Source organism: Panthera onca, chromosome C1, assembly GCF_046562875.1.
Source record: "Panthera onca isolate mPanOnc1 chromosome C1, mPanOnc1 haplotype 2, whole genome shotgun sequence".
Lineage (NCBI taxonomy): Eukaryota > Metazoa > Chordata > Mammalia > Carnivora > Felidae > Panthera > Panthera onca.
Window position 1 is genome coordinate 55126593 of NC_138346.1, and position 14857 is coordinate 55141449.

The 14857-nt window shown below is 35.8% G+C and overlaps 1 protein-coding gene across 1 annotated transcript in view; it reads left to right on the top strand.

Annotated features, from left to right (window-relative positions):
• The window catches only part of TTN (titin), a 276115-nt gene that overhangs the window by 134649 nt on the left and 126609 nt on the right, over positions 1-14857 (top strand). The window contains exons 151-172 of the mRNA XM_078451133.2: positions 721-789; positions 1067-1156; positions 1313-1606; positions 2473-2553; positions 3351-3428; positions 9513-9596; positions 9709-9795; positions 9909-9992; positions 10078-10161; positions 10370-10456; positions 10616-10699; positions 10815-10898; positions 11015-11098; positions 11212-11295; positions 11408-11491; positions 13181-13264; positions 13348-13431; positions 13637-13720; positions 13853-13936; positions 14067-14150; positions 14276-14353; positions 14751-14834. Of these exons, the coding sequence (XP_078307259.2) occupies positions 721-789; positions 1067-1156; positions 1313-1606; positions 2473-2553; positions 3351-3428; positions 9513-9596; positions 9709-9795; positions 9909-9992; positions 10078-10161; positions 10370-10456; positions 10616-10699; positions 10815-10898; positions 11015-11098; positions 11212-11295; positions 11408-11491; positions 13181-13264; positions 13348-13431; positions 13637-13720; positions 13853-13936; positions 14067-14150; positions 14276-14353; positions 14751-14834 (2040 nt within the window). The remainder of the gene's footprint in view (positions 1-720; positions 790-1066; positions 1157-1312; positions 1607-2472; positions 2554-3350; positions 3429-9512; positions 9597-9708; positions 9796-9908; positions 9993-10077; positions 10162-10369; positions 10457-10615; positions 10700-10814; positions 10899-11014; positions 11099-11211; positions 11296-11407; positions 11492-13180; positions 13265-13347; positions 13432-13636; positions 13721-13852; positions 13937-14066; positions 14151-14275; positions 14354-14750; positions 14835-14857) is intronic.

Genomic DNA, 14857 nt, shown 5'->3' on the forward strand with positions numbered 1-14857 from the left:
ATACTTTTATACATAACAATAGATTCTTCTTCCCCACGTTCCGTTCATAAATCTTATTCCATTACATAGAGTTTTCTCATGTTACTATAAGTATGTATACAATCTTATTTTATAGGGGAAAAAAATCTGTCCTAATGCTTGGATAATAACTATTTTAAAGAGCCTCATGTCCTTTCTAATATTTTGCCTAAGCACTCAAGTTTACTGCAAAATGTCTACTTCTCATTGCTTCCTAATAAAGTTACTGCTTCAGGAAAGCTCTTAGACGATGAGCTTACGCTGTCCCTATCACAGTAGGCATCGCCAGCAGATGTAATACTATCAGCAGAAAGGGCGCCTGTGTCAAGGCTTAAGTACTCCATTATGGTAATCACTTCAAAAAAGTCTCTGTCAAATTAAAAATTGTAGAAGTCTTTGTCACATTAAAAATAGGTCCAATATTGGTAACTCCTGCTATTAAATAAATAAATAAATAAATAAATAAATAAATAAACAAACAAACAAACAAACCAGCACAGGTTCTTGTGGACACGTCCTCTAAGGTTTGGTTAGCACAAATAAGGGATTTGGAAAGATAACTCTATTGCCTATAAAACTGGTGGCCAGTAGTACGGAGTGTCTTCTTAAACTTTGATTATTAAAGATGTTGTTTTTGCTGTTTTTATGTCATGTTTATTATTGAGTATTGTCAGCTAACCGAAATGCCTAATATCTTTAAAGTGCCAAAGAAGGTTCCTGAGGAGAAAGTACCTGTTCCTGTTCAGAAAAAAGAGCCACCTCCAGCCAAAGGTACATATTCTCTTATAAACCTAAACTTCCTGTTAATATATTCTCATTAAGATTTTTATGTTTGGGGTGCCTGGCTGTTTCAATCCACTCTTGATCTTGGGGGTCATGAGTTCAAGCCCCACGCTGGGCATGAAACCTACTTAAAAAGAATAGATTTTTTTTTAATTCAAAAAAAGATTCTTATGTATTATGTCTCTGTGTCTTGACTGTTTTGATGTCTTTTGTCTATGAAAATTTGCTCTTAACAGTCCTAAATATTAAAACTATATCTTTAAAGTGCCTGAAGTACAAAAGAAAGTCCCAGAAAAGAAAATTGCAGAAAAGAGAGTCCCTGTGCCTAAAAAAGAAGCTATTCCCCCAGCTAAAGGTATTTTCGGAAAGATCTTTGATCTTCACTTATTGTTGCATGAAAGCTTTTTTTTTATTTCAGTTGTTTTTATTCTGTATTTTGAATTTACATTTTCATTTCTCTTGTGTTTTTTAAAAAAAAAAGACAAATTTCTTAAACTAGATGCTCTTTCAGGGAGGACTGTCCTTGAAGAAAAAATATCAGTTGCCTTCCACAAAGAGGAAGTAGTAAAAGAAAGAACAGAATTAGAAGTAGTGGAGACACCAGTAGAATATCTTGAGGAAGAAGAGTTCCATGAAGTTAAAGAATATTTTGAAGAAGAAGAATTCCATGAAGTAGAAGAATTCGTTAAAGTAGAACAACCCAGAATTGAAGAAGTACACAAAGCTGAAGAGGTCCATAGAGTAATAGAAGTTTTAGAGGCTGAAGAAGTGGAAGTATATGAAAAACCCAAAGCTCCACCTAAAGGTATAGGAGAATTCTGTAGATACTACAAATTGTTATATCTTGCTCTAACTCACTTTTTTTTAAGTGTATTTCATGTTCAGTTTGGAACACTAGAAACCCACTTACTTTCCAAGTTAAAATCATTGAATGCTTTAAGCATGAGCTTCAACTATTTGATACAAAGATTAATATGGAGTAGAGATTAACCACACAGAATATAATTTAGCAGGCAAAATAATAGTATTTGATATCTACTTATCTAAGGAGCTCACTATATGAATTTGTAGATTCTTTTTTGAATCTAGCTAAGAATGACTGTTGCAAACAAAATTCTTTGTTTGTACAAAATTCTTACAAACATAAGAATGATTGTTACAGGTACCAAAATATCTGACCAAGGTTATCAGTTGAGTGAAAAAGAAGCTCCTCAGTTCACTGAAGAATTTACATGTGAGGCAATACAACCATTGCTTTGTTATCATGAGTCAACTGTTCACAAACTGATCACTGCTTATCAAAAGCTTCTGCCATTTTATAATATTTTCATTAGAGAAATAACATTAAGGAAGTAAACGAAGCATTGGTATTTTTCGAGGAGAAACCATGATACAAATAAATTCTCTTCAATACCACTCCAGATCTTGAACGAATTAATATATGTGTAATGTGAAGGAATATGTGTATGGTGTGCATGTGTGCTTAGTATACATAGAAAATCTACAATATAGATGAAATCTAGCAAAGTCACATCCCTTTTGGAGGTGTGATGCAAATTCAAAAAAAAAATAGATAAAGCATTTATGAGCCCTCATTGGACTAACTTTATTAGTAGCACTCCCTAATACTTTAAGAACTCATTCTAAATCAAAACACTAATATCTTTGAAGGGCCTGAGATATCTGAGAAAATCATTCCTCCAAAAAAACCACCCACTAAAGTTGTTCCTCGAAAAGAGCCACCAGCTAAAGGTATTTCATTGGTGAAAAACTACTTACCTAATTATATGTACAGTAGCACCTTGATTGCATTATAAGTTTGTGTTCTTGATGTTTTTCTTCTGTGTTTTGTGTTTTTGGAATTTCTAAGACAAACTATTATCTTTAAAATGGTTGAGGGTCCAAAGGAAGTTCTACCAAGAGAGAAAGCCACTGTTGTTATACCTAAAAAAATAAAGCAAATATCCTTATCAACCAGATAGTAAACCCAGGTTTCCTTCTTTGGTACTATTGAATTATATATTCACTAATATGCCTTTTGATAAATCCATGTTTTCCTATTAATCATTAGTTTTAATAACTTAGTAATAATAAATACATAGTGACCGTGTGTTTAATGTCCCTGCTTTGTTCATTCTTGTAAACCTCTTGAGTTTTACAACAGAAATAAAAAAAAAAAAAACACCTGATAAATAATATATATTTCTATCTTTAAAGTCCCTGAATCATTTAAGAACGTTATCATTTGAGAGAAAGTATCGATTATTCCATCAAGACAAGCAGAAGTAGCACCAGCTGACAGTGTCTTGTTAATTTTTCTTGTCAAATTCTTAACGGATTCTAACACGGGAAATTCTTCTGGATCTCTGTTGTCATGTTTGTTATCAAAATTCAACTCATTTTAAGTACAGTAATGTATGTGATAAAGTGAAACTGTTTTATATTGTGACTATGTCATGTTTTGTGTTTATGTTTTTCTTATGTTCTGCTTGTTACAAATCTTTATGAATGTTTAAAAGTAAAAGAAACTATTACTGCTATCTTTAAAGTACCTGAAGTGCCCAAGAAAATTGTGGTGGAAGAAAAAGTACGTGTTCCTGAAGAGCCCAAATTTCCACCAGCTAAAGGTACCAGCCTTTGCTGATTTCACCACTAATATAAAACCCCCTTTTATTCACTTACTGTGGAGCAGAGAGAAAGAGAGATCATTCTCCCCTCAATGCCACAATATAGCTGAATTATGTAAACTGCAGTTTATGTTCTAAAACATAGTCTTCCCTTTGTGATGACCTTCTGGAAACGAAGGCATATGCCTAAACATTGTTATTGTTTTTGTTTGATCCTCTTCTTAAGCGATAATTAAGTGATATTGACCCCCTCAACTTCTTTTCAAAAATAATTTATTTTGGAACTATTGTCAGGAAGCTCTGGAAACAAACATTCCAAATAACAACAGAAAATGATGCTATACCCCAAGGGCAAAGTATTTTTAATATGACAAATCAAGAACTCATCAACAAGGCAATCTAGAGAGACGCACTGTGTATTTAGTTGGCTTACGATTTTGGAATTCTTGGTGTTCTTGTTAGATCCCCCTCTTTATCTTGATATTTTAGACCCAATTATGATATTTTTAAAAATAAAATAAACAAATATCTTTAAAGCACCTGAAGTACCCAAGAAAATTGTTCCAGAAGAAAAGGTTCATGAAGCTGTTCCTAGAAAGCCTGAAGTTCCACCAGCTAAAGGTATACACTGATACTAATCACAACATGAAATGATTCTTTGTTTAGTTATTCATAGTTTAAAATGAATGTGTGTGATGTTAAATTCTTGTATTTGGCTTCTTTATATTCTTTGCATATTTGTTATTTATCACAATTAATATACTAATATCTTTAAAGTTCCTGAGGTGCCTAAGAAAAGTATTCACGAAGAAAAATCAGCTACAGTTCTTTCTGAAGACACAACGACGTACAGTGAGTGTAGAAAAATCGGTGCTTCTCTTTGGTTTCAGTTGTGTTTGTCTTCACAGCTTTTAAAAATAAATATACTAATACCTTATAAAAGCCTAACATGCCAAAAAATATTTGGCCAAAATTAAATCATTTGAAAGTTTACTTGCTCAGACAAGGTATATCTCCTCACCAATTTAAAAAAAATAGTCCTTTACCTGTAACGTTGCCCAAATTTAGAAAAGCCATTTACCTTGTTGTATTTGTCACTGTCTTGTCTTGTTCTGCTCTGTGTACAAATATTTTCAGCTCAAAAGCATTTTATTTTCTCAGGCCATGAAGTAACTTACTTTAACTTCATAATAATATTTTAATTGGACTTTATAGATTCAAAATGCCCCATTATTATTTTTCTACTCTTCCCAGCCATCATTGGAAATATTTTGGCAATACTGCTCCAATCAAACCATAGATTTATAAGGCCATTACAACATCAAAAGAATTCTCAAGCCATTTTTTTTTGGTCTTATGCAAAATTATGATTAAATAATTTGAGGAGTAAAATATGAATAATAAAATACTCTGAATAGAATACTATTCAATAATCTGAATAGTAAAATTGCTAGGAGTCAAGATACTCTTCCATTTATTTCAATCCAAAAAATGCCAATAGTTCTGATATTCTTTCATTTAGTTTAATCTAAAAATTCCCTGCTTAAACCCATTTTTTTTTTGTCTTTAATACTAGGTTGGGATAAAAATATATGATGACTCCCTTCTTTGAATACCTTTTCTATGCTTGAGTTTCATTATTGTCATCAGCCAGTCTTCCTTTCTAAAAGCTGGAGAAATCTTTTATTTTCTTCATTTGCCTTATTTCCAAAGATTTAATTATTTTTCTTTTTCTTTTCTGCTTCCAATCCCTAAGTGGTTATTAAACTACACAGCCATAAGCCAGATGTGGTTTGAGATTATAGCCAACTACGTTTCTGGAAAAGGAAAGGACTTATATGAATTTCCAGTAGCCCAAATATAACATAAGAGAATTCTTAATGTGCAACTCAATATCAACCCTGTTCTTTATGAACAAAACCAAGAGCAACAGGACAGTTTTACCAGTAACTTTCTGCAAAGTAGAATTATATAGCCCCTGACCAGGGAATTCCTCAATTTTATCATCATCATAAATGAGGGTTCTATATGATAAAACTGGAAATTAGCCAATGTGTTATTGTCATTAGTTTGTGTCTATGTACTACTGGTAACTTGGGTGATGAGCGTGTATTGTGTATTATGTTTTCTTAATACTGTTTGTCATTGACTTGAAATTCCCTTAATTGTATAAATACTAATATCTTTAAAGTTTATGAAGTGTCTGAAGAATCCACCTCAGAAGAAAAAGTACTTGTGACTCGTCCTCAAAAGACAAAAACCAAAATAGCAAAAGGTATATAACACCAATGATCTGGTCTGAAGAAAATTTATTTTTTAGCTCATTTTAAAAGCTGAATCTTTTCCTTCACTGTTTATAAATATAACTATACTCATATCTTTTAAGTGCCTGAGCCACCCAAGAAAGTTGTTCCAGAGGACAAAATATATGTGACTATTCCTAAAAAGAGAGAAACACCAGCAACTAAAGGTACATTTCAACAACCTCGAACTTGGATGAATAACTTTGGATTCAAGACTCAAAAATTGTGTGTTATATAATTTACTGTTTTTACAACTTCTAAGTGTAAACCTACTAATATCTTTAAAGAGCCTGATACAACCAGAGAAGTTTTTCTGGAGGTGGAGTTACCTGAGGCTGTTCCCCAAATTCCAGAGCATCCTCCAACTCAAGGTATAATTCTTAGTTATGAAAATCTAAATAAGAAAATCTTTCTTCTTCACTCTGAAAGATACGTTTAGTGTTTTGTGTAGGTTCTCAGAACCTCTAACGCTAAAATACTAATATCTTTAGGGCATCCAATGTACCCAAGACAAGGAACTTTATATGACTTGCCTCCCCCCGCCGCCCAAGAGTCCCACTCATACAATGTACAAGGATAAACAATTAGAACAAAAATTAAATTTCTAACTTAAAGTTATAATATCTGTTAACACATGTAACTTTCTTAATATGTTGTGTCTTCGTGTCTTTGCCTTTTTCTCAACTAAAAAATACTAATATCTTTAAAGAGTTGGAAGTCTCCAAGGAAGGTCTTCCAGAGCGGCAAGCTCCTGTTGCTAAAAGAAGAAAAACACCACCACCAAAAGGTACAAGCCAGAAGAAAGTCAACTTTCATATCTCATGATTGTAGTTGTACTTAACCCATGCAAATATACTTATATCTTGAAAGCTCCAAATGCTACCATTTCAGAGAAGTGGGAGCCCCGAAGCAGAAGCTCGACTTGGGTATACACATGTTCCCAGGAGTTATTCAAGAGAAAATAGAGGAGGAAAGATCTTTAACTTATCTAAATGGAAGATACGTGGGTTATAAAGTTTAACCTCTGAGGCCTTCAGGGAGTATATGAATACATATAATGTTATATGAGACCCAGATAGATTCTTCAGTAGGATTACTAATACTATTATTGTTTCCCAAAAAAGAAAAAAATCAGAATAGCTGGAAAAAATCTACACAAGACCACTTAAAATATTTATATCCCTGAAACTAGATTGAATTGGTTTAGCTCCCCCTTTAAAGCAGACATCAGTGCCATCAAATGACAGAGGTGTTTGGCTGTAGACTATAAATCAGCAATTCAACTCTCCATGGGGTTGAAATCGCAGAATATAACTGCTTAATAGAGTTGCTCTTCTATTAAGATAAACTTACTACTAAAAATAGGCATATTAATTTGAAATAATTATTTTCCCATAAGACTTAAGTACAGAAATATTTTTGGAAAACCATGACTTAAAGACAATAAAATATGAAGTTCAATGACTTTGAGCAGCAGTTCTTCCTGTAATACCCTCTCCACTTGAGAGCCTTCTAAAACCAAGGCAGTTAAAACTAGTTAAAGTTGGAATTCTGTACTGAATACTTAGTTGCTCCTCTCATTGTCTTTTATTTTTAACGAGTTCTACATTTTTCCATTTTGAGTGTTTTAAATAAATCAAAATATGAGAAAGTTTTAAGACATCCAGCATAACAGTTTCTTTATAATATCCATGATATTCTGTACTTTAAAGAATATCTGAACACTTTGACCTGATTTTTTCAGTCTAGATCTTTAGGTCATTCTCCTGTCTCCCATGCTTGAAAAACAAACACCTTTCTAAAGTGCCTAAAGTAGGGGTACAAAATGAGGCCAATCCAGATAAGAAAGAAACTGTTTTGTTCTCCTCAAATTAATATATAAATGTACATCATTAGTTATACAAAATCAATTTTTCTCACTTGAAGCTAATTTTCCATGATCTAATTTTCTATACATCTACCATTCCAAGAAATTAAATTACTAACATTGACAGTACCTGAGGTGACCAAGAAAACAGCTCCTAATAAGTATGTATTCTTACCATCGTTAAAAAATCCAATGTGGGGAGCAGGGAGGGCCCCCAGTCTGGGGTGTTCCTGTAGGTTGAGTTAGGAATAAAACTCTTCATCACTCTAAAGTATGATGCATTAATATCTTTAAAGTGGCTGAATCACTTCAAGAAGCTGTCCCTGTAAAGAAAACACCCAAGGCTGCTCCCCCTGAAATTGAAACACCTTCCAGTAAAGGTATCATTCATTCTATCATTCCTGCCTTCATTCATTTCATAAATGTCAATGGTGTATATGGTGGTAGGGAGCTGGGAAATAATGAACAAAGACAATTAAGACTTGATTCCTTTCTTCAAAACTTTATACCTCATCCACCTTTTAAAAGAAGCACCCATGTAACCAGAAATATCACTTTGGTTCAGTTCATGTCTAATGTCAGTTAACTAGTGTCTTCACTGATCCCTTAACCTCTAAGTATGATACTAATATCTTCAAAGCACCAGAAGCTATGGAAGAAGTTGCTCCTGAGATGCAAGTATCTGAAGATGTTCCTAAAGAGCCAGAATCTCTGCCTGTAAAAGGTATGTGATACCTGTGAACAGATTCTGAAGAAGAGATGAAATGTCCTCAGCTCCTAAAACCATGTTTTTCTAATGTCCTTCGTAACACATAAACATAAAAATACAAATATCTTTCAAGCATCTGAAGCTGCGCCCAAAGTTCCCTCTCAGAAGCAAATATTTGCAGGTGTTCCTATTAAAACAGAAACCTCTTCTACTAGGAGTATTCATTCAACAAATACTTAGTGAGGAGGGTCCACAGTGTCACAGGAACTATGCCAGGTGCTAGGGAAGGCCTCTTCTCAAGAATGGACAGGCAAAGAAGAGACTTCTAGAAAACTACATTTGCTAACTTATTGTGGTTACTGTTTTCACTAACAATTTTAAATCTTTAAATGTGAAATACTAATATCTTTAAAGTGCCTGAAGCTCCTCAAGAAGCTGTTCCTGCAAAGAGAGTCCCTTCCAAAAAAAGAGAACCTCCTTCAGTTAAAGGTACAAATTACCATGCCCTCAAGCTGAAGAAGAAATAGCTCTTGTAGTCTTGAAAATATTTTGCTGTTCCTAGTGATCTTCATAACACTAAATATTAAAATACTAATTTCTTAAAGTACGGGAAGCTCCCCAAGAAATTGTTCCTGAAGAGAAAACATATGTGGTTCCTCACAAAAAGCCTGAAGTTCTTCGTGATGAAGGTATATGTTGCTAGAAGCTTAGAATTTTGGGAAAATGTCTTTTCCTGTGTAAATGTGTTTCCTGTTTGTCCTGATTCTTATAACTCCTAAATGTAAAAATATTAATATCTTTAAAGTGCCAGAGGCTCCCAAAGAAGTTGTCCCAGAAAAGAAAGTGTATCCTCCCCAAAAGCCTGAAGTCGTACCTGTCAAAGGTACATTCTAAACCACTCTTTAAGGTGGGGTAGGGAGGGCAATGGAAGTTGAAAGTTACTGGACTTGAAAGTTCTTGTCTGTGTTGATTCTTGTGACTCACATGTAAATTTACTAATATCTTCAAAGTACCAGAGGCTCCCAAAGAAGTTGTCCCTGAAAAGAAAATGGCTGTGGCGCCTCCTAAAAAGCCCAAAGTCCCATCTGTTAAAGGTAGTTGTCACTAACCTTAGGTTTAAAAAGATACAACTCTTCTGTTCTTGGAAATATTTTGTTCTAGCGGTCTCACAATGCCTACATGTAATTTTACTAATATCTTTTAAGTGCCCGAAGTTCCTCAAGAAATTGTCCCTGAAAAGAAAGCACCAGTGGTGCCTCCTAAAAAGCCCGAAGTCCCACCTGTCAAAGGTATTTGTCACTGGCCTTAGGCTTGTAAAGACATCACTCTTCTGCTCTTGAAAATATCTTGTTCCATTGGTCTTCATAACTCCTAAGTGAAATTTTGCTAATATCTTTTAAGTGCCCGAGGCTCCCAAAGAAGTTGTCCCTGAAAAGAAAGTGGTTGTGGCGCCTCCTAAAAAGCCCGAAGTCCCACCACCTGTTAAAGGTACTTGTCACCGATCTTAGGCTTATAAAGACATATCACTCTTTTGCTCTTGAAAATATCTTGTTCCAATGGTCTTCATAACAACTGATTGTAATTTTGCTAATATTTTTAAGTGCCTGAGGCTCCCAAAGAAGTTGTTCCTGAAAAGAAAGTGGCTGTAGCACCTCCTAAAAAGCCTGAAGTCCCACCAGCCAAAGGTAGTCACCCCCATGCCACTGTATTTGATACTGTCCATTTTTTTCTCTACTCTGTCTAATCATGAAAATACTAATATCTTTAAAGTACCCGAGGTGCCGAAGGCAGCTGTTCCGGAAAAGAAGGTGCCTGAAGTTATTCCTCCCAAACCGGAAAGTCCACCCCCTGCAGGTAATGTCAAAGCTATACATACTAGGAAAAGAAAACAACTATAATTTTAGCTAGAAAATTATATATGTAAATACCACAGCATAAAGGTGATATAATTCTAAGGAAAATAAAGTCAGGAGTTAACCAAAATATCTTAGTGTATAATTACATGGTACAGTCACCAATTTTTTTCATCTTTTCTAAACACAAATTACCAATATCTTTGAAGTGCCTGAGGTGCCGCCAAAGAAAGTCATCCCTGAGAAGAAAGTACCTGTGGCTCCTCCTAAAAAGCCAGAAGCTCCACCTGCTAAAGGTATTTATCCTTCCATGTTGTTGGTCACCTATTCCAGGGGGCTGGGAAAAGTGTGTATAGACATGTCTGCCAGTCCATGAATTGTCTTTGCTTGGATAAATGTGTTGTCGGTATTCCACTTTTATAATCTCTTACTAAAAGATACTAATATCTTCAAAGCTTTCGAAGCTCCTAAAGAAGTTTTACCTGAAAAGAAAATATCTGTGGTTGTACCCAAAAAACCAGAAGCCCCACCTGCTGAAGGTATTTATTCCCACTGCCCTGTTAAGAAGAAAAACTATTGTCTTGTATTTTTCACAATCATTGTAATATAGGCCTTCATCATTCATAAATTCTAAACATTCTAATATCTTTTAAGTTCCTGAAGTTGCTCAAGAAGTTGTCCCAGAAAAGATAATTCCCAGGGCACCACCCAAAAAACCAGACGCCCCACCTGTCACAGGTACATATTAGCCCTGACTTTATTAGGAAGAAGAAATATCTCTTCTATTCTTGAGAATAATTTTAGCCTATAGCTCATCATTAACTACTCGTTTAATACTACTAATATCTTTCAAGTGCCTGAAGTTCCTCAAGAAGTTGTTCCAGAACAGAAATTCCTCAGAGTACCACCCAAAAAACCAGAAGCCCCACCGGTTTCAGGTATTTTTCACTCCTATCCTTATCTACAGAAAAAATACCTGTCCTACTCTTGGAAATATTTTTAGTCCACTGTCTTCATTAATCTAAATGTAAAACTACTAATATCTTTTAAGTGCCTGAAGCTCTTCAAGAAGTTGTCCCTGAAAAGAAAGCACCAGTGGTGCCTCCTAAAAAGCTGGAAGTTGCACCTGTTCCAGGTACTTGTCACTCACCTTAGACTTCAGAAGATATAACCCTTCTGCTTTTGAAAATATTTTGTTTTAGCAGTCTCATAACTCCTAAGGGTAATTTTTACTAATATCTCTTAAGTGCCCGAGGCTCCCAAAGAAGTTGTCCCTGAAAAGAAAGTGGCTGTGACGCCTCCTAAAAAGCCCGAAATCCCACCTGTTAAAGGTATTTGTCACCAACCTTAGGCTTAAAAAGACCAACTCTTCCGCTCTTAAAAATATCTTATTCCAGTGGTCTTCATAACTCCTAATTGTAATTTTACTAATATCTTCTAAGTGCCTGAAGTTCCTCAAGAAATTGTTCCTGAAAAGAAAGCACCAGTAGTGCCTCCTAAAAAGGCCGAAGTCCCACCACCTGTTAAAGGTACTTGTCACCAACCTTAGGCTTATAAAGACACCACTCTTCTGCTCTTGAAAATATCTTGTTCCAATGGTCTTCATAAACAACTAAATGTAATTTTACTAATATCTTTTAAGTGCCTGAAGTTCCTCAGGAAATTGTCCCTGAAAAGAAAGCACCAGTGGTGCCTCCTAAAAAGCCTGAAGTCCCACCACCTGTTGAAGGTATTTGTCACCGACCTTAGGCATCACTCTTCTGCTCTTGAAAATATCTTGTTCCAATGGTCTTCATAACAACTAATTGTAATTTTGCTAATATCTATTAAGTGCCTGAGGCTCCCAAAGAAGTTGTCCCTGAAAAGAAAGTGGTTGTGGTGCCTCCTAAAAAGCCTGAAGTCCCACCACCTGTTAAAGGTATTTGTCACCGACCTTAGGCATCACTCTTCTGCTCTTGAAAATATCTTGTTCCAATGGTCTTCATAACAACTAAATGTAATTTTGCTAATATCTTTTAAGTGCCTGAGGCTCCCAAAGAAGTTGTCCCTGAAAAGAAAGTGGTTGTGGCGCCTCCTGAAAAGCCTGAAGTCCCACCACCTGTTAAAGGTACTTGTCACCAACCTTGGGCTTATAAAGACACCACTCTTCTGCTCTTGAAAATATCTTGTTCCAATGGTCTTCATAAACAACTAAGTGAAATTTTGCTAATATCTTTTAAGTGCCCGAGGCTCCCAAAGAAGTTGTCCCTGAAAAGAAAGTGGTCGTGGCGCCTCCTGAAAAGCCTGAAATCCCACCACCTGTTAAAGGTACTTGTCACCAACCTTGGGCTTATAAAGACACCACTCTTCTGCTCTTGAAAATATCTTGTTCCAATGGTCTTCATAAACAACTAAGTGAAATTTTGCTAATATCTTTTAAGTGCCCGAGGCTCCCAAAGAAGTTGTCCCTGAAAAGAAAGTGGTTGTGGCGCCTCCTAAAAAGCCCGAAGTCCCACCACCTGTTAAAGGTACTTGTCACCGATCTTAGGCTTATAAAGACACCACTCTTCTGCTCTTGAAAATATCTTGTTCCAATGGTCTTCATAAACAACTAAATGTAATTTTGCTAATATCTTTTAAGTGCCCGAGGCTCCCAAAGAAGTGGTCCCTGAAAAGAAAGTGGTTGTGGCGCCTCCTAAAAAGCCCGAAGTCCCACCACCTGTTAAAGGTACTTGTCACCGATCTTAGGCTTATAAAGACACCACTCTTCTGCTCTTGAAAATATCTTGTTCCAATGGTCTTCATAAACAACTAAGTGAAATTTTGCTAATATCTTTTAAGTGCCTGAGGCTCCCAAAGAAGTGGTCCCTGAAAAGAAAGTGGTTGTGGCGCCTCCTAAAAAGCCCGAAGTCCCACCACCTGTTAAAGGTACTTGTCACCAACCTTGGGCTTATAAAGACACCACTCTTCTGCTCTTGAAAATATCTTGTTCCAATGGTCTTCATAAACAACTAAATGTAATTTTGCTAATATCTTTTAAGTGCCCGAGGCTCCCAAAGAAGTTGTCCCTGAAAAGAAAGTGGCTGTAGCACCTCCTAAAAAGCCTGAAGTCCCACCAGCCAAAGGTAGTCACCCCCATGCCACTGTGTTTGATACTGTCCACTTGTCTCTACTCTGTCTAATCATGAAAATGCTAATATCTTTAAAGTACCCGAGGTGCCGAAGGCAGCTGTTCCGGAAAAGAAGGTGCCTGAAGTTATTCCTCCAAAACCAGAAAGTCCACCTCCTGCAGGTAATAATGAAACTGTCAAAACCTATATATATAAATATATACACACGTGTATATATTTACATATATCATTTATACACATGTGTATATATGTATGTATGTATTTTTTTAAAGAACACTGTTTTCTTAGTGTTGTAAAAATCTTTTTGTAAAACAATTCATATGCTTTAGTCAATTCTTGCATTAAAATGAGCTTGTGTCTTTAAAGTGTACGAGGAGCCTGAGGAAATTGCCCTGGAAGAGCCTCCAGCTGAAGTTGTGGAAGAGCCAGAGCCTGCCGCTCCCCCAAAAGGTACTTGGCCAGCTAGGTTGCCTTAGCCAATTTTCCACCCCTCTCGCCCTGAAGATGCTGGACATTTTGAGCTTTTGTGTCATTTCTCATCTATCTTCACTGAGTCTAAAAAATAAATTCTAATATCTTTAGTGACAGTGCCACCCAAGAAACCTGTCCCAGAAAAGAAACCACCTGCTGTCGTTGCCAAAAAACCTGAACCACCACCAGTGAAAGGTATTTCTCATTGCCACTAACCTCCTACAGAAAAATGTCTGTCTTTAAAGTGTTGGGTTCCACTGCTATACTTAATGGTTTCCATATGTCATTGAAATTATGAGCTAAAAATGACTAATATCTTTTAAAGTGCCCAAGGTACCCAAGGAAGTTGTTCCTGAAAAGAAGGTGCCTCTAGTGGTTCCCAAAAAACCAGAAGTCCCACCTGCCAAAGGTACATGTCTACCATTTGATGGAGGATAAAAACCTCGAACTCTTAAAAAGTATTTTGTTCTATGTAAATGTGATGAATGTTTACTAGTGACTCTTCCTAATGTTAAAATACTAATATCTTTAAAGTGCCCGAAGTTCCAAAAGAAGTTGTTCCAGAAAAGAAAGTTGCTGTTCCCAAGAAGCCGGAAGTCCCACCACCCAAAGGTACATGTCACTAATGAGACTCTGCAGAAAACACTCGCTCTTTGTTTTAAAAGTCACTTATTATAGTAAACCCTGTTGTTTGTCAAACCTAATATTCATAATTACAAACCTGCCGTTCTGGGTTTTTAGGGTTTAAATGTTCTTAAATAACACCATTGTTTAAAAAAAAGAATTGACGCATCTATTCTGAGCATTGGAAGAGTTTTTGTTAATCTTAATAGGCCACTCTTTTCCTCCCTGCTTTGTGTGGATCTCAGAACAAATTACTGGCCTTGTAAATTTTGTTCTTGGATTTGTCTCTGGGTTATTTGACCTAGATATGAACTAGAGGTGGTATAAATTCCATGTACTGTACTTCTCAACTACCTAGAAGTAAAATTAACTAATATCTTTAAAGTGCCAGAGGTACCAAAGAAACCTGTCTTAGAAGAGGAACCAGCCATTCCTGTTCCTGAGAGAGTAGAGTCTCCTCCTCCAGAAGGTACACGTAAGACCATTAATGAG